General features: G+C 43.5%; 1 protein-coding gene across 4 annotated transcripts in view; it reads left to right on the top strand.

The window, feature by feature from the left end:
• DIP2B (disco interacting protein 2 homolog B) overlaps positions 1-24,868 on the top strand; it is a 72,631-nt gene that overhangs the window by 42,509 nt on the left and 5,254 nt on the right. For all 4 annotated transcript variants that reach the window (XM_082332444.1, XM_082332446.1, XM_082332445.1 and 1 more), the window contains 31 exons: positions 927-1,139; positions 3,504-3,647; positions 4,473-4,592; positions 5,188-5,385; positions 5,631-5,722; positions 6,207-6,317; positions 7,799-7,922; positions 8,451-8,560; positions 9,299-9,401; positions 10,414-10,478; positions 10,740-10,833; positions 11,265-11,384; positions 12,022-12,136; positions 12,773-12,912; positions 13,132-13,268; positions 13,585-13,665; positions 14,146-14,273; positions 15,048-15,162; positions 16,143-16,344; positions 16,764-16,873; positions 17,014-17,094; positions 17,660-17,783; positions 18,841-18,962; positions 19,589-19,700; positions 20,175-20,284; positions 20,942-21,072; positions 21,659-21,827; positions 22,876-23,046; positions 23,580-23,641; positions 23,765-23,822; positions 24,433-24,507. In XM_082332444.1, the coding sequence (XP_082188570.1) occupies positions 927-1,139; positions 3,504-3,647; positions 4,473-4,592; positions 5,188-5,385; positions 5,631-5,722; positions 6,207-6,317; positions 7,799-7,922; positions 8,451-8,560; positions 9,299-9,401; positions 10,414-10,478; positions 10,740-10,833; positions 11,265-11,384; positions 12,022-12,136; positions 12,773-12,912; positions 13,132-13,268; positions 13,585-13,665; positions 14,146-14,273; positions 15,048-15,162; positions 16,143-16,344; positions 16,764-16,873; positions 17,014-17,094; positions 17,660-17,783; positions 18,841-18,962; positions 19,589-19,700; positions 20,175-20,284; positions 20,942-21,072; positions 21,659-21,827; positions 22,876-23,046; positions 23,580-23,641; positions 23,765-23,822; positions 24,433-24,507 (3,737 nt within the window). The remainder of the gene's footprint in view (positions 1-926; positions 1,140-3,503; positions 3,648-4,472; positions 4,593-5,187; positions 5,386-5,630; positions 5,723-6,206; positions 6,318-7,798; positions 7,923-8,450; positions 8,561-9,298; positions 9,402-10,413; positions 10,479-10,739; positions 10,834-11,264; positions 11,385-12,021; positions 12,137-12,772; positions 12,913-13,131; positions 13,269-13,584; positions 13,666-14,145; positions 14,274-15,047; positions 15,163-16,142; positions 16,345-16,763; positions 16,874-17,013; positions 17,095-17,659; positions 17,784-18,840; positions 18,963-19,588; positions 19,701-20,174; positions 20,285-20,941; positions 21,073-21,658; positions 21,828-22,875; positions 23,047-23,579; positions 23,642-23,764; positions 23,823-24,432; positions 24,508-24,868) is intronic.

Below are 24,868 nucleotides of genomic sequence, written 5' to 3'. Positions count from 1 at the left end.
TGGGTCTCAGCTTTGTACTGACTTGTCCAGGACTACAGCACATTCTGAGCTGTGGGTACTACACAAATAAAGGCTAGCGCTTACAGAGTGTCTGGAATCAGTCTTTTTCTTCTGCTCGTAACTGCATTCTACTTCGGCAAGTAGGTAGAACATGATTTAATAGTTTGATTTACAACTAGAGCATAGGCAGGCAATCACTTTGAAGAACACGTAAATTTTAGGCCAAAGCCTAACTGAATGTTTCTGTGTAGCGCTGCACAACTTAAGATATCAAGTGATGAGTGCTTTCTTCATGATAAATAAATAATTAGTTCACAGCTTTAGGATAGACAATTTATCTGTTCTCTTGGAAATGCAGGATGCAGTTCCTTGTTGCAGTCTTCTCTGATTTGTTTTGTTTTGGGGTTGGTTTTTTGTTTGTTTTCTGCAATTGAAAGGGACCCATTTAGAATACCAGACAAAAGCATTTTCTGCGTGTGGCCTTGGCACATTTGTTTCCCAGTGCCTGCATTCTGCTTTGTTCCCGTGAATTTTCAGTTTTAACAATGATACTGACCCCTCGCTTTCCATTTCAGAATTACCAAAGTTAGGCAATACAGCGTCTGATATTATAGAATATGAATGGAAAAGTAATGAGAGATAAGTTAATAAACTTGGAGAACGCAAGGGAAGGACACTTGTCTGAGGAGGTGAATCTTTCGTGTGCTTTAAAGGGGCAAGACACCAGGGGTAAATGTGTTCACACTGGAGATGTCTGCTGCTTTAACTTCTGTTTTGGCCAATGTAACCTTGTTTGACGCAGCCTGTGAGAAAAAGATCTTCATATTACAAGCCTGTGCCCTTGATATGTGAATTGGAAAGAGAGCATGTTCAGTGCAATGTGCTTTTCCCTAAGCAGCTAGATTTTCTTTTCTGCTTCCACACAGACACGTCTTCCGCATCCGAGGATGAGGGGTCGCTAAGGCGCCAAGCTGCTCTTTCTGCTGCATTGCATCAGAGCTTACAGAATGCTGAGTCTTGGATCAACCGATCTATTCAGGGGTCATCCACATCTTCATCAGCATCTTCTACACTTTCCCATGGAGAAGGCAAAGGGACCAGTGGGTCACTAGCTGATGTATTTGCCAATACTCGAATAGGTAGGAGATGGGTATGAACAGAAAATTCGCTTCAAGTTCAGATTGTATTAATAAAGCTGGAGTTGTCCATTGCATAAGGGAAATTCGGATCAAGAGTTTAGTTAGTTTTGATGGAACTTGCTAGGATTTGTTGGAGTTGCACCGTCACGATGGTTTTTTTTTCCTAAGAATTTCAGAATATTGAGTTGGTTGAAAAAGGAGAAGTGGGGAGCAGGAGCTTATCGAAGCAGAAAAGACTCCAGGGTGTGATGACAGTATTGACAGGGTCAGTCGGCACGACTTTCTCTCTGTATACCGTGTTGCTTATGTTTACAGCTATTTGAAGCTCCTGTGTGTACAAAGCTACCGTATGCAAGTAGCATTTGGCATCTGTGTCCTGATGCATACCATAGGGGTGTCTTTGCCTGTCGAGTGGGGGAAATGCTGTGTTTTAACATTCTCATTTTGCTTTAAGCCCTAATGGTTTATTGTTTGCGTTAGATTTAAAAAAAAAAAAAAAGAAAAGAAAAGAAAAAGAACCAAAACCAGCCATATATGTGAACAAATGAGCGTGTCATTAAAAAAATGGTTTTAGCAGAGTAAAGATTTTAGCACAGACCTTTCATGACTAGCCTGAGAAATAATCAGGGCATCCAGGTATTGAGAAGACGGAGCAAAATCTACAGATCTGGATACCCCAGGCTCAGTTTTTTGAGGCTCTGAGGTGCTCCTTGCTGCTGATGCTTCTGTATGAAATTGCAAAGTTTGTTTTTGCTCTGTGTGTTTGTCTTATTTTATCTGCTGTTAAGGATATTACTGTGTCTTAGGAGGTGTCTGTATTTTGTGTGCTCTCTGCTTTTGCTTAACTGGTTTGGGGCAAGCAGTGCATAGAAGTGCTGGTGTTTTTAACTGTTCCACTTTTTTTTTTTTTTAATTGCTGTTATTTTTGTTTGTTGCTGGGATGCAAGTTGTTTTCTGAAACGGAAAACTGGGGAAATTGCCCATAAAATGTAGTCCGTATAATTAATGTGTCTTTGAAGCAGAGAGGCTGTTTTTAATTGGAGCATACAGAAAGCCACGTTACCTTTTGTAATGAATTAAGGTAATATAGCTTTTTACCTACTATCTAATATAATTAGTATTTTATGCAAAAGAGAAGTTTAAAATCTTTGTTGGAATTCTATTTGCCGTGTAGATGCCACATTCATCCTGTGTTAACACCTAACTTAAATGAATAGAAACTCTCACATACGCATTTTTAGACATCTCTTCGGAGACAGCAATAAAAAGTCCTGCAAATGTTTGGAGCTGTACAAGATCTAGGTCCTTCCTCCTGATCTTAGAAGCTCAATACATGAGAAATATTCCTTGCCACCAGATCTCCAAGGCTACGCAGAAATGGATTTTTTTTTCTCCTTAGGAAGCGGGGCGCAGAGAATCAACCGCAAAAACCTTTCTGTGGGAACTACTCAGTATCTGATCTCCTTCAGGCTCGCTCTGTGCAAGCCAACATACGGTTTCAAAGCTGTTGCTTTTTTTCCTCCATAAGCAAGAGCTGCTGGTTCTGTTAAGCTAGAATAGAATATTCTTGCCCTATCGGATGATTGAACCTACCGCGCTGTATAAAGAAATCCCATGTAAGCAAAAATCGCTTATTTAAAGAGAAAGTTAACGAGAGAGTTACTGAAGTATGCAGAGTTAGTTGCAGTTTTGAAGCTTACAAACTCATCTGAAAAGCAGAACAGTGTCTTGCAACTCAAAGCAACAGTAAGACCTAGCTTGCTCTATTCATTGCATTTTAAGTTTATTATTTAACTGCTGGGCAGGCTCGTGCTGTTTAGCCACCGAACTGGAAGAAATTTAAACCCAACATGATTTTTTGCTGATCTGCTTTAGTCAATAGCCTCCTGCGTGTTTTGTTTTAGAAAGCCCTTGCTGACAGAAAAGTTAAATAGTGTAATTCTAGCAAGAGAGATTACTGCATAGGTGATGTAGGTTTTTGTTCTGGGGCTTTGAATATTTTAGAGCCTATGTGGATCTCAAACTTTTTTTTTTTTTTTACAGTACTGAATGTCAAGAGCTTGAGCTTGATTTGAAGGTTAGAAACCAAGAATAGGAATTCTGTTTTGCTGAACGACTTTCCTGACGTGGACAAAGCCACTCATCTTGTGCCTTTGTTTTCTGTTTTCCAGAACAGATAATGTGCACCTCCTAGAGCTACTTTATATTTAGGAAGCGGTGTGTTTAGCATTAATAAGAGCTTCCATACATTCAACCCATTAAATTATTAAGATTGTTGGTAGCAGGTAACTAACGCTTTGCTTGTTCCATCTGCTAATAGAAGGTATACGTTAACTGCCATCTCAATTTTCTCCCTTTTTTTAGAAAATTTCTCAGTTCCCCCAGACGTCACAGCAACTACCTCCTCTTCCTCAGCACGCCCAGCAGCGATTGACCTTCCTCCTTCAGGGATTGTGAAAGGCATGCACAAGGGATCTAATCGCTCTAGTCTCATGGATACTGCTGATGGTACGGAACCTTTCAGGCTACCCAGAAAGCAGAATGGTGTTAAGGAAGGTGTCGCATGATTTATTCTCCCAACTCAAGTGTATCCCGTTTAAGCACTTCACAAATTTGAAACGGTTATGGCATTAGCATTAACACATTCCTGTGCCGCAGTTACGACATCGGCATTAACACGTTCCCCTGCTGCAGCAATTACCTACTATGTACTGAACTGGAGGGAATCACGGGAGAGATAACAGGCTTTTCTCTTCTCTACCACTTTTTAAGAAAAAAATCACAAACGCATAGGTAGGCTAACTGTTTTTAAAAGCTTTTTTCCTAGAATCCCCAAAAGTAAAGGTATGATGAGTGAAATAATGTAATTCTTAACTATAATTAGGGTCCCATGAAGCTGATAACACTCACTCTAAGCTGGTTGACATAAACCTTTGTGCAGAGGGGCAGCGTTAACGCTTCTGGTCTTGTTGTGTCCTCCCTCTGCTGGCAGTCTTGCACAGCGGTCGATCGATGCTGCAGGCAGGCGCAAATCTGTAGGCTGTGTTTTACAGCAAGTACTGTGTGTCAGAGACAGATGGAAATCAGGCTTTGGAAGGGAGTAAATGCTTTAAAAATGAATTTCTATTACTAGCATTTCCTGACCACCGAGTTAATACAGAACGGCTGTAATACTTACTGATGCCATCCTGCACTGGCACAGCCTTTAATAATGGAAGCCAGTAGTTGAACGAGTGGGCGCACCAAGAGAAGTATCCTCCGGTGGAAGGAGGTGAGATGTAAACGTTAATCGACATGATGAACACTTTTATTAGGCAAAATCTTTCCCTCCAGGTGTTCCTGTGAGTAGCAGAGTCTCCACAAAAATTCAACAGTTGCTTAACACCTTGAAAAGACCTAAAAGACCACCCCTGAAAGAATTTTTTGTGGATGATTTTGAAGAAATTGTGGAAGGTAATAGCACCAAATAATGTTTTTTATTAATCATTTGTTATAAGTACGCAGATAGGCACAGTGCTGAATTTATTTATGCCATTGTTTTTGAAGTTGACTCCGATTGATTTGCTATTTGCAGCTAGCAGTAGCCTTCATGAATGGTCTGATATAAAAGCAATGTGTGAAATAATTTACTGTACTGCTGAGTTTTGGGTGGCCTCCTCAACACTAAACTTCTTACAATAACTAAAGCTTATTAACAAAAATATTTAAATAGATTTTTGGAAACCCCTTCATTTGCTTAGGCTGCTTTAATTTCCCAAAAGGAATTGTCTGTACTGGTAATTTCATTACAACCTTATTTTGTAAGATTGTTTGCCTTTTCTTCAATTCTGTGTTACTTTCCTCACTGTTGTAATTAATAGCGCCGTAGGAGAAGACTGCCTATGATGTTTTGTTTTGTGCAGGTCTTCCTAGGGAATGAAATGTGATAGGGGTTGTTAAACCTAAACGCGATGAGGAAGAGCATTTGTTTTCAGTGCGTCTGTGCAGCTTCACTCTCTGGTAACAAATGGGCAGAGATGAACTGGAAACATTATTGAATTTTCTTCAGTTCCACAGCCTGACCCCAATCAGCCCAAGCCAGAGGGACGCCAGATGACACCCGTGAAGGGAGAGCCCCTGGGAGTTGTTTGTAACTGGCCTCCTGCCTTAGAAGCAGCACTGCAGCGCTGGGGAACCACGCAAGCTAAATGCCCCTGCCTGACAGCACTGGATGTCACAGGAAAACCAGTTTATACCCTCACGTATGGTGAGTTGAGCCTCGGCTTCCATCGCTCTAAACTGCTCCGAAAGAGCAGTAGTGGACAGAATGCCGGGTTGTTGGTCTTAGTATGGTTGCAGATACCTTCCTGGGCTTTGAGAGCTTTGTAGACAAAGCAGTGTAACTGAAACGGAGGGCGTGACTGTAGAGGGTAAAAGCAGTCAAGAACTGAAATATTCTCTTGTGTGCTGGGGTGATTAGAGTTGTGCAAGTCTCTCTTCTTTGTGTTCTAGGCAAATTGTGGAGCAGAAGTCTCAAGCTGGCCTACACACTGCTTAATAAACTGGGGACCAAAAATGAACCCGTGTTAAAACCTGGAGATAGGGTAATGAGTTTGGGACTGTCTGGTTCTCCCTCTGAAATAAAAAGAGGGGTTTGGGGGGCTGTAACTTACCACAGGCACTATAATCTTATTCCTTTAATAGCAAGACTCTTATCCCAGGGACAGGCTATTTGGGAAAGAAACTTTTGTGATTTTTCAGTCCTTCTGGCTGCTCTGTAAGCAACTTCTTGGCTCTGGACTTTGAAATACATCTAAGGAAGAGCATTGCACCTCTGAGAGAAATAGAGTTTTAGATCTTTGTGCTTTGGCTGTGTGTGCATCTTCATGTGTGTGGGCACACAGAGAATGCTGGCATTACTGCGTGAGGAACTCATGCACATACCAGATACTCCGTGGAAGGCCCTGTGAAAAATGCTGTGGTAGAATGTGAAATAACACAAAGCTTTCTGACTTTTAGTCACTATAGATCTGAACTTTGCGATTTTTCCTTGTATTGCAACTAACAAAACATTTTTGTGAATTGTAGGTAGCCCTTGTTTATCCCAACAACGACCCGGTCATGTTTATGGTGGCGTTTTACGGCTGTCTCCTAGCAGAAGTCATACCAGTGCCTATAGAGGTACCTCTTACCAGAAAGGTAACGTTGATGGAACTTAGAGGAGTGATAGGCTGATGTGGGATGAAAACCAAGTCAGACCATCAACCTCTGAAAGCGCTTCACAGCATCCAGCTGCTGCCTTAGCAGCTCCGTATCACCACAATATGCAAGACCTTTGTGAACCTGCAATAGCTGTTTAAAAATGGAAAAACGTATTGACCAGAGAAGCTGTGCTGAGTAGCTGGAAACGGTCGATTCACCTAAATGCTGTAGTCTTCATTCTGTTATTGCAAATCATTTATACGGTACAGATAATATTGTGAATCTGCCCTCTGGTCGATGTGAAGGGGGTCTGATTTCCAGCCATGCTTAGCATCTGCCGGTCTTTTGACTTTGCTGGAGACTGAAGGTGCTAAGTATTTCTGAAGACTTCGAGGCACTTTTTTGTAAATTATTTCCTCAACGAAATGTTTTCTTTACCCTTACCACAATTTTTGCAGTATTGCCATATTATTGCCATGTCAAGAACTGTCTAAAACTATAGAATTTTGTAAGAGGAAACAAAAGAAACAGGATAATGGCAAACATATGGCAAGAGAGGTGGTAATGAGATGGTAAGCTAGGCTGGTAACACTATGGGAATCACAGAGCTTTGCTTTCATTTGTCTGCAACGTGACAACTGCTATAGCAACGAAATACAAAATTAAAACTTCTCCCAGTATTTGCCCAATCAGATTTCTTAGAGAGGTACCTCATTTCCCTGCTTTTTATCATTGTGCAATAGAAATTAGTTCCTGGGGAAAGAGAGGCCTTGTTATTTCAGTGTAAATATACGCTTTTCTTTTTTGCCTCATGGTTCCTCTTTGAAGCATCTGGGCTTCCATTAATGAAAATAAATGGTGTATGCTCGATGCCGAGCTGCTGAGCATGAGCACTTGTTTTCTGTGGATTTCACATCCAATGCGTTTTCGTCTTGCCAATGTAATATTTGTTTTATGTATAAAGAGCTCCCTTTGAGAATCACCAAATTTCTCTGCAATCTGTCCCCAGTTACATAATGTTTCATTTTTGAACAAAATGAATTGAAAAGAGCAGACTTGGTATGCAGAAGATGAAGTAGCCCTTCTGCATTTTTGTGATGGCTTATCATTTTCCTATGGACTTTTACTGGCTTGTAGGCACGTCTCCATTTTCACCCAGCAGGCCTTTGTGCTGGATATATATCATCTTCCAAAATGTGTTATTATGTCAGCTTAGAAGCGGTTTTATTCATCCCTGCCAGACAGTGGTTGTCATTTGGGCTTGAAACCATTGCCAGACATTGGATGTAGGCGGAGAAGGACAAATCAAAGGAAAGAGTGTTTGTGGGCATGGATTGTTTCTTCTTTTTCCTCCCGCGCGATCCATAATGTTACCATCCAGTTACCAGAGCATTACCAAACCTTGGATTTTGGTAATGGGAAAGTTGACTTATGTCATCTTTAAACAGGAATGACTTTTTTCCCCCCTCTTCCCTCAGGATGCTGGTGGTCAGCAGATTGGTTTTCTGCTGGGAAGCTGTGGTATTGCTTTGGCCCTCACCACTGAAGTTTGTCTGAAAGGGCTTCCAAAAACCCAAAATGGAGAAATCGTGCAGTTTAAAGGTTAGATCAGTTGTATACTTGCTTTTGGTTGTACTTTTGCTATAGCTGAACTGTCTGAAAGTGGTTGTCGGAAGTGTGAAGGCATTTGGGGGGTGGCAAAGCGAGCAACTTTTTTGATAGCACCACTTAACTGTCGTAGGTTTTATGCATATGGTTTAGATCGAGCCATGCATCTGACAGAATTGCTTTGTTCTGGAAGACCCAATGAATCCACCTTACAAGCCAGGGTTGTCCTCAGATCCTTTCAGTGGCATTTGGCAGGATCAAAAGCAGTTTTATTAATGAGACAACAAGCTATATTTAGAAATACTGCAGGGATCTTTCCTGCGTAGAGGAAGTGCCTTGTTGCCCACTGCACTCCCTGATGAGAAACGAGATGAACCTTCTGGCTAGTAGCTTGGCTTGGACTGGTATTTTGCTTGTGTAACTGAACTTGGACAAATGATGGGGTTTTAGTGTATCCTTGCAGAATATAAATCCCTTAATAAATAAACTGATATTAGTATTCTACTTTAATTTTGGCTCTAGGTTGGCCCAGACTCAAATGGGTTGTGACAGATTCAAAATATCTCTCCAAATCTCCTAAGGACTGGCAGCCCAACATCTCAGCTGCAGGAACTGAGCCAGCATATATTGAGGTAAGTAGTGAATGGGGAATAGAAAGTAGTTTCCGTGAGCTGAATTTAATGTTCTGATCACCAAGGGGATAATACTTTCACCTCACTACCTTAAACTTCCCAGTTTCTAGCCGCTGAAACAAGTCTTTCCCTGTGTACAACCTGCTGTGAAGCTTATTTTAGGTTTGAATATCTTTGTGGCCTCGAGCACTGCTCAAAATGGACAACACTGTTCTTGTTCCAGAAAGCTAGTAATTGAGACAGCTGAGCTCTCTCAGATAGCGTACTTGATAACACAGATTTCTGAAACTATTTGAGCCAACAGCATTTACAATTTTCTGTTCTTCCTAGCAGAGCTTATTGTCGTTTGTACACCTCAGTAAGGCAACTTCTAGGAATTGCAGTGGTTTAAGTAGTAACAGTAATTTGGCTATTCTAAAATTACAGATTGGCTTTTCGGTTTACTTACGGGCGCAGGAAGAGAGGCTGTGAGAAGTAGCAGTAGTGAAACAAACACAAATACGTTCAATTGCCATCTTAATCTCCTGGCTCTCTGGAGTTAGCTGAACATGTCTGCTACCCGAATAACTGTATTTTCTGTAGTGAACCTTGCTGGTACCTTTCTACAAGAAGGTACTTTCTTGAGTATGTCTCAGCAGCTTTAGAGGAACAAAACTTTATTTATATGGATTCTGTGATTTAATTTTCTCCGCATGTGGGATCCAGAGTCACACCCTGACTTTTTTTTCTCCTCTGTAGTACAAGACGAGCAAAGAGGGCAGCGTTATGGGTGTCACAGTGTCTCGGATTGCCATGCTGTCTCACTGCCAAGCCTTGTCTCAGGCCTGCAACTATTCTGAAGGTAGGTGATGTCACAGAAACATCAAAGGAATGAAGGTTCAGCGACATCATTTTCAATGGTTGCTTCTCATATTTTTAACAGCTGTCTATGAGTAACCAATACACAATAGTATCCACTTAAAAAAAAAAAACAAAAGTAAAAGAAAAAAGTGCAGATTAATTCTCCCCCAGAAGTGAAGACTGTAATCTTTTCCATCCAAAACTACATCATTTTCATTGCCGTAGTGAAAAGGAATAAAAATCACGTCTAGAAAGTTAACAGGTCTGTTCTGATGACTCAAAAGGGGAGCAGATGAATCAAAAGTGGAGCATTTTCCAAGGAGCTGGAGTCTCTCTCTCACTGATCACCCATTAAAATGTCTTTCCAAACTTTTGTTCTTGAGAGCGTGTGTAAATATCAAAGCACCTCTTGCATAAACTGGTTCTGTACTAGTCACACGAGGCTTTTTGGCTAACCCAGAAATGGAGGTTAGAAATTGCTGGTGGGAGTACAGAGCGCTCTGCTATAGGGTATGGTTTTAGTCTGCTCTACCTTGTAAATCAAGCTAATTTATATATCCATGACTGAAACTTTATTTTTAGAGCTGTATGTCATAGTACTTTAAAATGCAGAGTTTGTCTTTTGGAAGCCATCGCTTTAATTTCCATTGCTTCTGGGAGTCAGTGCTTGAATGATGTTCTCTACTCTCTTCCCCTGCTACTGCTCATGCATAATGAGGTTAAGACCCTTTCTGTTCTCCTGATGTACATTGCAGGCTGGAATGTCATTTTCTTGCAACTTTCTGGGACGCGTTCCTTCTCTTAAATGGATGTTCGGTTGTGTTATTTTGCATAACAAAGAGCCCTGACTAGTAGAACGTATAATCAGACAAACAAGGCTCTGCTCTTGTTTGCTACATGTGTACCTCTTGGAGCAGATCTGACAGATTCAAACGTATGCAGATTCTAGCATAAATAATGGTCACGGCTCTCCCGGCACATTTCACTTCAAAACTCCAACTTTCTTTCCCCAGGTGAAACGATAGTGAATGTTTTGGATTTTAAGAAGGATGCAGGGTTGTGGCATGGCATTCTAACGGTGAGTTGAGCCTGTGAAGCATTTCGTAACTCTTTATAATTGCAACATTTGAGGAGATGGTTGAGGACCATTACCTGTTAAGGCAACCATTTTTCTCCCTGCTCGATCCGCAGTTCTCTGGAGGAAGCGTAGAAGCATCCTGAGTAAACTTATGTGAATTCATGGCGGGGTAGGGGTTGATGGGGAGTGAGGGTGACTCCTATTTCTGCTTCATAATAGGTTTTGTGGGCCCTTTTCTTAAAATCTTTTTCTGCTTTTCAGAATGTAATGAACAAACTGCATACTATCAGCGTGCCCTATTCTGTGATGAAAACCTGTCCGCTGTCATGGGTGCAGAGAGTTCATGCCCACAAAGGTACCTGTGTATGTCCCACAACTTTAGCTTGAAGTTCTCAGGATAAATGAGTGAGAGGCATTAAAATCTCAAACGCTTCAGAGCCTGTCTTCTTGCTCTTCCATGACAAATCACAAGGGCACTTGTTGAGCCCAGCAAGGTCCATTGATCCTCTCCGAGGACGTTCAGGTGGTGATAATGATTTATGCACTTTGGAGGAGGGGCTGCAATAGCGACAGACCCTGGCTCAGGTGGTGGGCAAATGGCCTGTGTGCCGCAGCAGATGCTATTGTATGTTGGGGTTTGCTGTTACTGCAGGCTCAACTAATTAAGGCTTGCTTGCTTTAGTGAGAATTTTCTCATTTGGGAGTGTTGGAGTGTGTATTCATATGAAAATGACTCACGGAAAGCTTTTATTTGTTCTTATGTGGGTTTTTTGTGTTGTTTTGCAGCAAAAGTTGCTTTAGTCAAGTGTCGAGACTTGCACTGGGCCATGATGGCCCATCGAGACCAAAGAGATGTCAGTTTGAGTTCTCTGCGCATGCTGATTGTAACCGATGGTGCAAATCCTTGTGAGTATGCTCGTCCTGCTGTTTTCAGGAGAGAGGTTTCTCAGCTAGTTGTCTCACAGGCTCAAGCTTAACTCCTCTTGTAGATACTTCTGAGAAGATTTCAGTTAGGGCAGCTGTCTAGTAGCACAGAGCTGTGGATTGTGGTACTTGAGCACCAGAGCAAGGGGTTTTCTGTGCTCTCATCCTTTGAGTACGAGTTGTGAAAGATACTGCACGGTAAGAAACAGGAGAGTTGAATGGGGAGCTCTTCTGTGTAAAAGAGAATTCTGGTAGACACAGTGAGATTGGTTTTAAATTGCTCACAGGGGATAAGGTAAAGGCTTTTAAGAAGAACTTTGAAGGGGAAAAAATCCCCAGAAAAATCTGCAAGGAATGCTCTTAGTGAAAAGGCTTAAAGAGGCAAATTGGGGGAGAAAAGCAGACTTGTTCAAGAGACTCCGCCTGTTCCCAGGTCACGTTCAGTAGGCACGTAAGCTTCTTGGTGGCTGGTATCTTGGACGATGCTACCTGGAGTTTTTAGATGTGATACAGTATATATACTCTGCAAATACACTGCACTTATTTCTAGGTTATTTTACAGACAATTTTAAAAATCAAATTATGTGAAGTCATAGTGCCATATTTTCTTTCTTTCCAGGGTCTGTTTCCTCCTGTGATGCCTTCCTGAGCTTGTTTCAGAGCCATGGGCTTAAACCAGAGGCAATTTGTCCATGTGCCACATCTCCAGAAGCAATGACTATTGCAATACGGAGGTAATGGGCGTACAGCATTGCGGTCTGTTTGCTAGATGAAGTGATGCAGGCTGAGGTTTGTTCACACATCAGTTGGTTGTAGTTGACTTGAGCATGTAATAAGCTCCACTGACATTTACTGTGTGTGCTCAGGTGTTCAAGTAGCTAAATTGTTAAACGTTTCTCCTAAGATCCGAGTGCTTTTCTTCTGCTAAGGTGTGTGACAGCTCAAGAGTGCCTGTAAGAACTGTGCACTGCTTTCTCCTACTCTTGATTTAAACAGCTAGCGTGGTGTTCTCGAAACTGAGGTTAAATTTGATACCGCTTTGGACAGTCATTTTCATAGTCTGTTTCTGCCCATTGCTGCCTTCTGTAATAAATAGCCCTGTAATCATCTGGCCTGGGAGCTGGTGTTTAACATGGGGTAGCCTAAAGAGCTGGAAGAGGAGTTGCGCTTGCCCAAGAATACGGTTTCTTACTTATTGATCAACGTGGCTGTTCTGGGAGGCAATCTCTGCTGCCATCCCACAGTTTTAAATTTGTTATGCAAAGAAGAGACACTGAAATATGCATATTTCTGTTGCTGTGATATCTTCATCCGAGTCTAATAATAGCCTGTATGCCTGATTTAGTGTATTGATTCTGTGTCCTTCAAAGGCCTGGGGTCCCCGGGGCACCTTTGCCTGGAAGAGCCATCCTGTCCATGAACGGGCTGAGTTTTGGTGTGATTCGTGTCAACACCGAAGATAAAAACTCTGCTCTCACTGTCCAGGATGTTGGCCACGTGATGCCAGGAGGTAAAAATGTGCAGGAGTCCCCTGTAAGACCTTTTTGCACGTGGTCTGGAACGTTTTAGGAAAAGAACCGGTCAGTGTTGTCTCCCGTATTCAGCCTCGGCGTCGGGGGAGGTTAGGCAGTCCCCGTGCTGTGTTGTCATGGCTGTCACAGTTAAATGTCTCGGTTCTTATACCAAGCAAGTCTTGGGGACGATCTTAACAATGCGTAATTTGTCCTAGGAATGATGTGTATAGTGAAGCCTGATGGACCACCTCAGCTCTGTAAAGCGGATGAGATTGGTGAAATCTGTGTTAGCTCCAGGGCAGGAGGAATGATGTATTATGGGCTGACGGGGGTGACAAAGAATACATTTGAGGTATGTACAGTAGACTGCATCTTGCTTTCCCCGTTTCCTGTGTAGAACTGGTAGCCTTGTATCATCTCCTGGGTTTGTAACTTAAGCGTTAATGTTGTTGTTTAAAAAGATACAGGGAAAAACTCATTACAGTTAGGTATATTCAGTGTTCCCCTCTCATAGAGGTGTCCCACAGTGCTAAACCGACGCCTGCACCGAGGATTCCCTCCCCTTCTCCTCACTTCACTTGCGTATAGCGCAATTCTGGATGTGGGGAATGTTTTTCTGTTCGCAGGCCAAATCCACTTTGCCTCCAATGTCCTCCCTTCCGTTGCAGGTTATCCCCGTGAACTCGGCTGGCTCTCCGGTGGGTGATGTGCCATTTGTCCGTTCCGGCTTGCTGGGGTTTGTTGGACCTGTACGTAATACAGTTTTTGAGCTTAAATTGCTGTATGCTTTTGTTCGTGCTAATAGCCCTCAGTGTTTAAAAGAAAAGCATTTGGGTGCAGACGTGTGTGTGAGGATAGCTTGCTGTGGGTCAGACAGCTGAGAGTTAATGGGTTTGCCGGAGCCGGTAGGAGCCCTTGCTTTTCCAGCATGTTGTCATTGCAGTGCCTTACTGTGTTGCTCGTTACGTTTTTAGATTGCTAATTCTTCTAAAACCAAGTGTAAGAAGCTTTTTGTGCGGCAGTTCTGCTATGCATGCTGGAGTGTCTTGTCTCACTGAGTGGCTAGAATGCTTCTGGTTTAGTCAGACATGATGTGATTTAACGAGAAAGAAAACATGCTTTACACAAATTCCATTGATCTCACCATAGTTACGAAATGTGCAAGTCATCAAAGACATTTGAATATCTGCTTTATGTAAGTTACTCACTGATACCTTTTTGTCTTTCAGGGCAGTTTGGTGTTTGTGGTTGGAAAAATGGACGGATTGCTGACAGTTAGCGGGCGCAGACATAATGCCGATGACATTGTAGCAACTGGATTGGCAGTAGAGTCTATAAAAACAGTTTACCGAGGAAGGTTAGCAGAATTAACCTTGCCCCTCCCCATAAGCTTCTGCATGCAATATAGCGAAACAGGACCTTTAGCAGGATCTCTGATTTCTCTTCAGTAACTGGTTGGTTTGGGTAGCTCAGTTAAAGTAAATACATTTTTGGTTCAGACAGTAATTGGCCTGATCCTGCCCAACACAGGTCTGTTTTCCCCACTATCCTGTCTGGCTTTTCATTAAGTCTGTGTACTTTAGGGGAAGGAATCAAGTAGCAAGATAAGTCAGCCACATGCAGAATTTATTTCTCTGTCTCTGTAGAATTTACTTTTAAGCCTCTGTAGTAGGTAGCTGCTGGCTGATGCTCTGCAGCAAGGAAGAGTTTCGTTAATGTCCAAAGATACTTTGTTTTATTTAGCAGTTGTGGATATAATTTTCTAGATCCTCAGGCAGGGTTGGAGCTAAGACTTAACAGGAGATTTTAAGCCCCCTAGGTCATGTAGACACTGTTAAAGCTTTTATTGCACTGGTGATTTGCCACAGGTTGGAACAGAAATGGGATAGCAGGTTGAGAGGACGGGGGACTATGCTACGTAGAAATTTCATCGGAAGGTGGAATTAATCCCTTACGTACTTCACAAAGTCTTTCCTTTTTGACTCGATTTTAATTGTCTACTGTTTTTTCCTCTGTGTTTGTCCCATGGGTTTTTATACGAGTTCTGTCTTCAGTCTTTTTCCTTGGGTTTCCTATTCCCAAGGAGTACAACTGGAATTTGTGCCAATATGGCTCTCCCCTTTTTCCTCAGGATTGCTGTGTTCTCAGTGTCTGTCTTCTACGATGAGAGGATTGTGGTGGTTGCAGAGCAGAGGCCAGATGCCTCTGAAGAGGACAGTTTTCAGTGGATGAGTCGAGTGCTGCAGGTGAGCCCACTTACATAGGTGGACGAGGTGAATTGGTGCAGTTTTTCAGTGTGTGGGCAGATAAGAGGCCATCAGCATGCCCCAGATGGAAAGAGCACAGGCTCATGATCCCTCTTGGCACAAGGTATTTTTACAGGGTCACAAGCTGGGTACATCTGCTGTGTACAAGCTGTTCTGTTATGTCCTGAAGGTCCTGGGAAAGCGGCTGCAACACAGAACAGCGTAGGCTCTGACGAAGTGGTCAGCATTTTGCTGGCAAGATGACTGTGTCGAGAAACGCGGTTGCCTCTCAGCACTGCAGAGCAGATCCAGTGCTCGAGCTTAGGAGTTCTGCTTTTAGTCTTGGATCACGCTGGTGCTCAAAGTTATGCTTTAAAGCCACCCTTATCTTCGGAGATTCGTTTTCAGCAGGGAGACAGGAAGCAGAGAAAGGTTAAAACAGCTGAATGAGTGTAGTCCTAAGAAAAGAGAATGAGTAGCAAGTACTTACTGTGAGAGCTGCTTGCATTGCATGTATGTCATTCTTGGGAATGATGTTTCGGGTTGTGAAGTATGCAAACTGGGGAGCAAAACCAGGGAAGTACCTGGTGGTCTGAATAATGTATTAGATGCCCGAATGCTGAGGCGGACAAAAAGGAACAGAGCGTGATGGTTCAGAGGAGACAGATGGATAAAATCCTGAGATCAAAATCATATGATTCATCAAGCAACTGTGTATATTTTGGGATTTTGGTCATGAAAGATTTAAAGGTGGATTTCTTGTCTATGAAATGAGCTATAAAGGCAGGGATGCTAACAAGCACTTAACTCTGCCATAGGGCTCGCTGATGTTAGAGGTGAAATGGAATGATAGCGACTGACTTGCTCCCCAGTACCTTACAAATGCGGGGATTTGTCTTGCAGTGGGTCAGTGCAGCCAGTAACAGTAGGCTGTCTGCAACAGTACCAAGAACTCGAGTGACCATCTTTCCTTTCCCTAGGCAATCGACAGCATTCACCAAGTGGGCGTATATTGCCTTGCCCTTGTGCCGGCCAATACTTTGCCAAAAACTCCGCTGGGAGGGATCCATATCTCTCAAACTAAACAGCACTTTCTGGAGGGCTCTCTGCATCCGTGCAACATCCTCATGTGCCCACACACCTGTGTGACGAACTTGCCAAAACCCAGGCAGAAGCAACCAGGTAACAAGAGCCCCTTTGGTTTAGCGTTAGTAGACTGACGTTCACAACCTCGGACCTAGGAAGCTGTGCGATGCCTCCGACACCGAGTGTCCTACTTGCTGGGGATCAGAGCTTGTCTTGTGGCCTGGGGCTGAGGCGTGTTTGAGGCCCTTCTTTGCATCTATCAGTCAGGAATTTTGATTCCTGCCTTTGAACTCTTTGGGATTCTCTCTACCGATGAATAGGAGACTAGCAATGCCTTCCGAACTCTATCAGTGAGGTTTCATTACCTCTCTTCTTGCACCCGTGCCCAGGAGCAGTGGGATCCTACAGAGAGTCTTTGTACCTTTGCTGACCTGCAGATTGCAGTTCTAGGCCAGCTCTTTCCCATTTGCAGTAAAAGTCCAGATTTCGTTCATGCGGCTGTTCTTTATCAACAGGCGTTGGCCCTGCCTCTGTGATGGTGGGGAACCTGGTTGCTGGGAAGCGTATTGCTCAAGCCTCTGGAAGAGATCTCGGTCAAATAGAAGACAATGATTTAGTTAAAAAGGTAAATCAGTATTTGTTACAGCTAGAGAATGGGAAAAGAATTTACCCTACAGCTGAATGCAAAGCAGCAAGGTGAAGTGGACTGAAGTACTGCCTCTGAAGTAGAAGCACTAGTATTTAACTGCTGCCTCTTTGTTTCAGCACCAGTTCCTGACAGAGGTATTGCAGTGGAGAGCTCAAGCAACTCCTGACCACCCACTCTTCCTTTTATTAAACGCCAAGGTACAGTCAGTGCTGAGTTGTTGGGTTTTTTAAGGTCCGCAGCATGTTATTCAGTGCAAGTTTGAGACCGTGTTTAAAATCTTTTGCCCACTCCAGTGTCCTCTTCTTAGTCTCTGTATTGGATTTTGCCCATAGATTTGTAACTTAAAATTTGAACCTTCGAACCTATAGGTCACTTCATGTAAATGACTGTCATGGTTCAATGCTTCATTTTAAAACTGAGCGTGTTTGTAGGTCCCACTGGTTCCTGTATCATTTAATGGTGTATCCCTGTTGAGTATATTCTGGCAAGGTTCTGGTGCAAGAAGACCTGAACTGACTCCCTGGAAGGTAGAATTTTCTAGAGCAGATCTAACTCCATCTCTATCTTTTTGATATTGTAGTGGATAAATGGCTCACTGAATGCCGGCAGCCTATAGGTATAGATAACTAGTAGCTATAGACTGACGCTAGCAAACGAGTTTGGGTTGGTTGTTTGGTTGGTTTTTTTTCTGCAGCAGCAGCCATTTTACTGACGCATGTGTTGTGCCAGGCCTTGCTTAGAGCATTTTTGTCTCCTTTCAAGGGAACCACTGTATGCACAGCCACCTGCCTTCAGTTGCACAAAAAAGCTGAGAGAATTGCATCAGTTCTGTGTGACAAAGGACATCTCAATGCAGGAGACAATGTGGTGCTTCTTTATCCTCCTGGTAAGCAAGTTTTAATAATGACTGCATCCCACTGTGGAAAGGCAGCATGGTCTTTCTTTGAAATCTCATTGAGATCTGGAAATACAGGAGAGATCATTGAAACAGCGATACCTTAGGGACTGCATAACTCACTGGCCTGGTTTTGACTCCAGAGAGGGCTGTCCTAATGGACAGCTTGCAGTATCAGGACTCGAACTTCGATTCTCTAGAGTTTTGGAAAAGCCAATTTGTACCTTCTCGCTCCTGGCTAGATCTTGCTGTGTTGTGATGTTTAGAATAAAAACTTCAAAGACTTCTGTGGTTATCAAAGATCCTCTGGTACGAGATGTTCACTGCAAAGTTATTAGAAACTTGCGACCGCACTGCACGTGCTGGAGAGTTGCGCTAGTCACCCTACCAGTGACTCCTCAGCTCCCGGTCTGTTCAGATCTTGTTTGTCTGAAGCCACGTTGCCAGTTGGCAGCTTTTCATCCAGGGAAAGCACGTAGTTTGCTCTGAGAAATGGCAGGGTGGCTTCTGGTAGAGACTGGTGCCGTCGCCTTCAGCTGCGCAGAAAGCGGGCGCTTCATCTGGGGCTGTTGGGAGCCTTTCCCACGGCAGTCGGCTGGGCACAGCGGGAAGCGCAGTCTGCCTGCTGCGGCTGGTAGCACACGGCTTAACCACTTGGTGCAAGATGCTCACTGCCAGTAAGAGGTGCTCTCTGCTGTGTGTCCTTCTTGCCCTGCCAGATAATTCCGTTTTGTCCTGACTGCCTTTTGAGTCATTTGACACTTGGAACATTCTTTTCCTGTAAGATGGATATGGTTTTTTGTGTGGTCTGTCCTCTCTACTTTCCCAGTCCCCTATCCCAGCCTTTCTTAGCTTCCTTCTTGCGCTGCCCTCGGTGTTTGAACTGTTTATGTTACACATCTGTGCTGTGGAAGTGACTAGTGTGTGTACCTTCTTCTAATGGAAATTGTAACCAATGCTTGGAGAAAAATTCCTCAGGGGAAAGGCTGGTGTCACCAGGGCATCCATCCACCGGTGTCCTGCCCTACAGCCTGTCGTGTCCTTGCAGGCATTGAGCTAATCACCGCGTTCTATGGCTGTTTGTACGCTGGCTGCATCCCCGTGACCGTGAGACCACCTCATGCTCAGAGCCTCACTGCTACTCTGCCCACTGTGCGAATGATCGTGGAAGTGAGTAACGGGGCTGTGGCTGAGAGCGGGGCTGGAGCGCTCTTGCTTCGGCCGCTCGGACTCGAGCGGTTAACACAGCTCTCCAAACTCCCATGCTGTTTACGTGACAGCAGTGATGGAAGCACGCCTTATAACTGAAGGACAGTGTTTTCATTCATAAAATACACGAGAGAAACACCTCTCCTTATGTGGCAAGGCGAATTGCTATGAAACAGGTTGGTTTTGAGAGATACTAACGTGATGTTAGCACTTAAAATTTCACATTGACACTGCTTAGCGCTGGGCAAGTGCGGATCCTGCTCTTAGCTACCTTCCAAGCCCAGTAAGCAGGAAAGGATGCCTCCCCGTTATAACTGTGGGGAGAAAGCTGCATCCAGACTGTGTAATGTTCTCACCTGCTCTAAAGCTCTTGACGTGGTTATTCCCATTTTAGTCTGCGTTTGGGGTTTTAGTGAAGGAAGAGTAGAGAGCAGTGTTGCAAAAGCCAAAGAAATTAATGCGAGTTTGTTAGGGGAAGCTGGCTACAGATGGTAAAATACACTCTCTGAACATCAGATCTTGCAATGACAGTGCCACTGGGACATGCTTTTGTCTGTTTTTTTTTTAGTAACTGTTTATCTTTTCAGGTCAGCAAAGCTGCCTGTATTCTCACTACCCAGACCTTAATGAGACTACTGAAATCCAGGGAGGCAGCTGCTGCTGTAGATGTGAAAACCTGGCCAACCATCATTGACACAGGTGCGGTCCATGGGCTAAAAGACTTTTTGAAGTTCAGTGTAGGCGTTACCATTGACTTCCAAAGGGACTGCCCCCCACTTCAGGTGCTAACTGGATGGCTCTTAAGAATTTGTTTGAATATTTAGAAAAACAATCCAAGATACAAGCTAGGTCTGGCCTTGTTTACTGACATCTCGTCTGCATTTGTTGAGCTATGCGTGGAAGATAATTTTACTGAAAAGCCATGTTGCAGACAACTGTTAATTTCCGTAAGACAAGAGCGAGTTGGTCTCTTCTCCCTTTTCCTGAGAACAAATAATTTTCTACATGGGAAGATTTGGCAAGGATCTTGTCATATACTAGTCTGTCTCTTTTGGAAAGAGAGTTAATAGAAAGCTTAATAGTCCATCTCCAGGCTTTTTGAAAGTTGTGTTCTCCTTTCAAATACCAGTTCAGTAATCAAAAATTAACCACGTTTGTTCCTTTCTTGTACAGATGACTTGCCCAGGAAGCGGCTGTCTCAGATCTACAAGCCACCTACGCCTGAAATGTTAGCATATCTAGATTTTAGCGTTTCCACGACAGGCATGCTTACAGGAGTAAAGGTACAGTAAAATGGTTTTAGAAGTCAGGGGTTTTGGTGTCTTGTTTTCGGCTGATATTCTGAACCACCTCTCCCCTCGACCACCACCAAAGCTGGCTCTTGTAGCTTAAATAAAGACCATGCTTTTCTTCCAACAAAGCTGTGGATTCGCTGCAGACATTGCAGTGCGGTTGTGCTGAAGAATTAGTTCTGCAGTGTAGGAAGACGGGCCTCTACAGTGGGCATCGGGAATTCTGCTGCTGCCTCCCACTGGAGAGCTGCCTGTTAGGAGAGCAGGGAGCGATGCGAGCAGCATAGCTGTGAGCTGCTGCTTTCCCCCCACCGAGAGCAGAACAGGAATGCAGTTGACAGAGAAGAGGGTAAGAAACTAAAAAATGAAAGCCTTAGACTGTCATTAACGATCAGCTCAGTGTTTGGAGTCCGAGATGCCTAAAGCTTTTAAGCGATAGCAATGGGTATCGCTGTCTGTGGTTTACTGTGGCTCAGAGGGTTCTGCAGCGCTCTGCCTCTGCTATGGAAGGTAAAGGAAGAAGAAATGTAGTTCATGGAGCAGTGTTATCAAGGCAAAGCTATCTTTGTTCTTACCTGCCTGTCTTGATGAAGCCCTATTTTGATGTCCATGAATTTCAGCACAGTTTCTCTGTCGCTTGTGTTGCAGATGTCCCACGCAGCAGTGAGTGGCCTTTGCAGGGCAATCAAGCTTCAGTGTGAGCTCTACTCCTCTCGGCAGATTGCAATTTGTCTTGACCCCTATTGTGGACTAGGTTTTGTGCTCTGGTGCCTTTGCAGGTATGGCTTTGAGGGGAAAAAGGAAGAGATGAATTCTTGGCTGGGTAGAAATGGGAAATGGCAGTCCACGTCTTTTATCTGCTGTAATTACAGCCAGATTATGTTGATATTACCAAAATGACTAATTTACAGTAAGGGGAGAATTTGTCTTTGAACTGACAATAATACGTTCCCTTTTCCTGCGGATTAGCAAGATGTTATCCTATCTTGATTATGTATATTTGTGCTGCCAACTATTACTGGCTCCAGAATGTTTCTCTTGCCTTTCTTCCTTGATTATATGTTGCAGTAAGGGAGTTTTCATTCTGTAAACTGTGTGGTTGAGCCAGTTCTCTTCCTTCACTCTGACAGTGCGTGTGCACGTTTGTGTGTGTATAAATTGTTATTCTGGTCCAGTAAGTTGTATTTTTAATACGGTGTTGCTGCAGAAGGTGGGCATTGGAGCTATTATCAGTTTGCCTCAGATGCAGAGTCCCACGACCTGCTTTTGGTCTAGCAGGAATGTAACGTGAAAATACAGTGAATACTAATTTAAAGATAACCACGTGCTACACAAAAATGTTTTCTTTCTTCATGTTCTTCACAGTGTGTATTCTGGACACCAGTCAATTTTAATTCCTCCTATGGAGCTGGAATCCAATCTTTTTCTCTGGTTATCTACTGTCAGCCAGTATAAAATAAGGGACACTTTCTGTTCCTATTCAGTCATGGAACTGTGCACAAAGGGACTTGGAAACCAAGTTGAAATGTTAAAGGTAAGAAATGTTTCCTGAATGCTATGTTACATAAATTAAGGAAACTGTGGTAGTAAAGCAAAGCGATACGATTGTAAAATACAAGAGCGTACATGGTGCACAAGTCCCCAGTCCACAGCTTGCTCAAAAAGCAAAAGCAACAAAAAAAGTGTTTGCAGCCCCAGGAAATGAAAAGGGTTGAAATTGAGTAGGGCGTCTGTGTTGCAGCGTGGGCAGCCCGTTGCCAGCGAGTGTCAGAGACTGCTGGGCAAGCCCTGAAGAGAGGATGCCAGCAGCAGAATGCTATGCAGAAGAATTGCTTATATAACAGCCTGCAGTGGAGGCTCAGACCAGCACATGATGTAAAGCACGCATGTTAGGCCATTTGCTAAATAGAGGTGTTTTCTCCTTGGAGATGAGAGGAAGGGGAAAATATAGCTACAAAAAACGCTTGAGGCGGCTTTTTGCATAGGGTTTACCGAAATAGTGTACTCCATCTAGGAGATTAAGGGCCAGCCTTGTTCTGCTGGTGGCGCAGGGTTCTGAAGGTGTCTGCTTTGGGGTGTGCCACCAGTTAAACAGAGTAAGGCACGGATTCGAACAACTGGCTAGTGCTGTTCGGTGCATTCGTGATCATGTCTAGAAATAATAATGGATTCTGGTCCCACTTTTGTTGAAGACACAGTGTAATCCCAGTAAATGACTTTACTCTCACTTGGTTTGGTTTCCATCTATATAAATAGTGAATAACAGATGTAATCGTAGCTGAAAAGCACTGCAGAAGCACGTGATGTTCTGTAGCGGAGGAAGAAGCACCGTTAACGCGTATTTTGTTCCAGCAGTATTTCTAGGCTCTGGTCAGATGCATTTTATAATTATAAATAGAAGCTGAAAAGAGGAAATAACTTGAACACAAGAACGGGGTTTGTCCTGCATTTCTTGAGTGATTTCTTTGGGATTCCAGGGATAGAAAGCAAATGTCACTTCTTGCGAGCAAACAGATCTTGGTGCGGCGTGGCAGAGGTAATCAACATATACGGTACTTTGCACCCATTTGTGTCTTTTCCAGGCACGAGGAATTAATCTGTCCTGTGTCCGGACTTGTGTGGTAGTTGCAGAGGAACGGCCGCGAGTTTCTCTCACTCATTCCTTCTCCAAACTCTTCAAGGACATTGGCCTGTCGTCTCGTGCTGTGAGCACCACCTTCGGATCCCGAGTCAACGTTGCTATCTGTTTACAGGTAACGCCAGTGCTTTCTGGTGCGCGTGTTGTCACTGGCGTCAGGTTTCCAGATTCCGTTGCGTTCTGAATCCGCAAACTTCCTACTCTGCACGTGCTTCTGCGTTAGCGTAGCCCAACATCTGCTTTGTAGAGAACAGCTGGCACAAGATTTAAGCAGCTTCTCTTGTTTTCATCTGCCAGATTATATCACAGATGCTCAAAACAACTGAAACATGACATTAGAGAACCGTTTATTTCCACGTAAACAATGACTGTGGTTGCCCCAGGGCTGCTAGCTGAGAGCGCTTGGGCTGTCTCCCCAGCAGCTCCCCCCTCCCCAGAGATGCATCCCACACTGGTGTCGCACTGGTACGGAGAGAAAATAGCTCGTTTGCCGAAGTGTTTCCCTTAGTGCAACCGCAGAGGTGGGGAAATGTGCATATGAATTGTGCTGCCAGTAGGAAACCCCTGGAAACGTTTATGAGCTCAGGCAGAAGTTACCCTGACTTCTGTAGAGACATTAATTTTTTTTCAAAAATGTTAACTCTTCAGGGAACATCCGGGCCCGATCCCACCACGGTGTACGTAGATCTGAAATCCTTGAGACATGACAGGTACAGTAAGTTTACTTAAACTTATTAAATAACTATATAAAACGTTGTAATGCTACTGAGCTATCACACCTCTCAGCAGATTTCAGCTCTTTTTTTCCCTGACAATATTTTCTTTACCTTCAGAGTACGTCTGGTGGAAAGGGGAGCTCCGCAAAGCCTGCTGCTTTCAGAATCTGGGAAGGTAACTTCACGTTATTACCTGGCAGGGCACGCGGCATCCGATGACCACCCTTTTGGTTTTACGCCCCTTACGATGCAGATGCGTAGCTAGGAAAGGTAGTCTTGTGGCGTGGTATGAGAAGAGGCGATAGCTGGTTACACTGTTCCTCTGGAGAGTTAGTTTGATTTATAATAAAGTGTCTGTTGATTTAGGAGCATGCTTTGCTGAAACAATCGGGTTTCTGTTTGCAGTAAATGAACCATATCAAAAGTGTCTGCTGTCGTATCCTTGAAATCAGCATGCGTTTGAGATTTACTGTAGCTCTTATTCCCTTCTTTAAATGGATCAACAAAAAGATGTTTCCCAGTAGTTTTGAACATTGGACTCTTCAAAATCAAGGTCTAGCAACGTTTACAGGCCTAGAATCCCCTACCTATGTGGCTCTTGAGTCACGAAATACATTCATACCGTTGGCGTGCTTCAGTGTACGTGTCCTAGCATGTGTTGTACCTGTTTGCAGTGGCCGTGGGTGAAAGCACGCCTTTCGGAGGTAAATGACCAGCTTTTGTATTTTAGTTGTGCATGAAGATAATTCACATATGAGTTACCTATTCCTTCTTGTGATCTTTAGATTTTACCTGGAGTCAAAGTAGTCATTGTTAATCCAGAGACAAAAGGGCCTCTTGGAGACTCTCATCTTGGGGAGGTAAGCGCAGATTTTGCTATTTGGGTAGCTTCTCTTGTCTGCTGCTTGAGCTGTATTCTCTCTGTTCGCTTATGTAAGTTGCTGGGTGACAGTGTGCGAGTGGTAATGCTCGCAGGCCTTTTTAAGCTGAATTCCTGCTGGAGTGTTCAGAATTTGGGTGTGTTATTTTACTGTCAAGTTTAAAGAAAAAGAAAGCCTACTGGAAAGGAAGGCTTATTCCGCTCTAAATCTTGCATAACTGGCTTCCAAATAATCTAATTTACATTTTGCTTTCCTTATCTTGACTACACACCAGTATATTTGATCTGTGTTGATAGATAATTCTCAATTTTTGGACTTCACGTGTTATAAAAATCCGCAG

The sequence above is a fragment of the Platalea leucorodia genome (genome assembly GCF_965183815.1).
Source record: "Platalea leucorodia genome assembly, chromosome: 23".
Classification (NCBI taxonomy): Eukaryota; Metazoa; Chordata; class Aves; order Pelecaniformes; family Threskiornithidae; genus Platalea; species Platalea leucorodia.
Note: the sequence above shows the minus strand (reverse complement) of the source record. Positions and strands in the feature narration are given on the sequence as shown.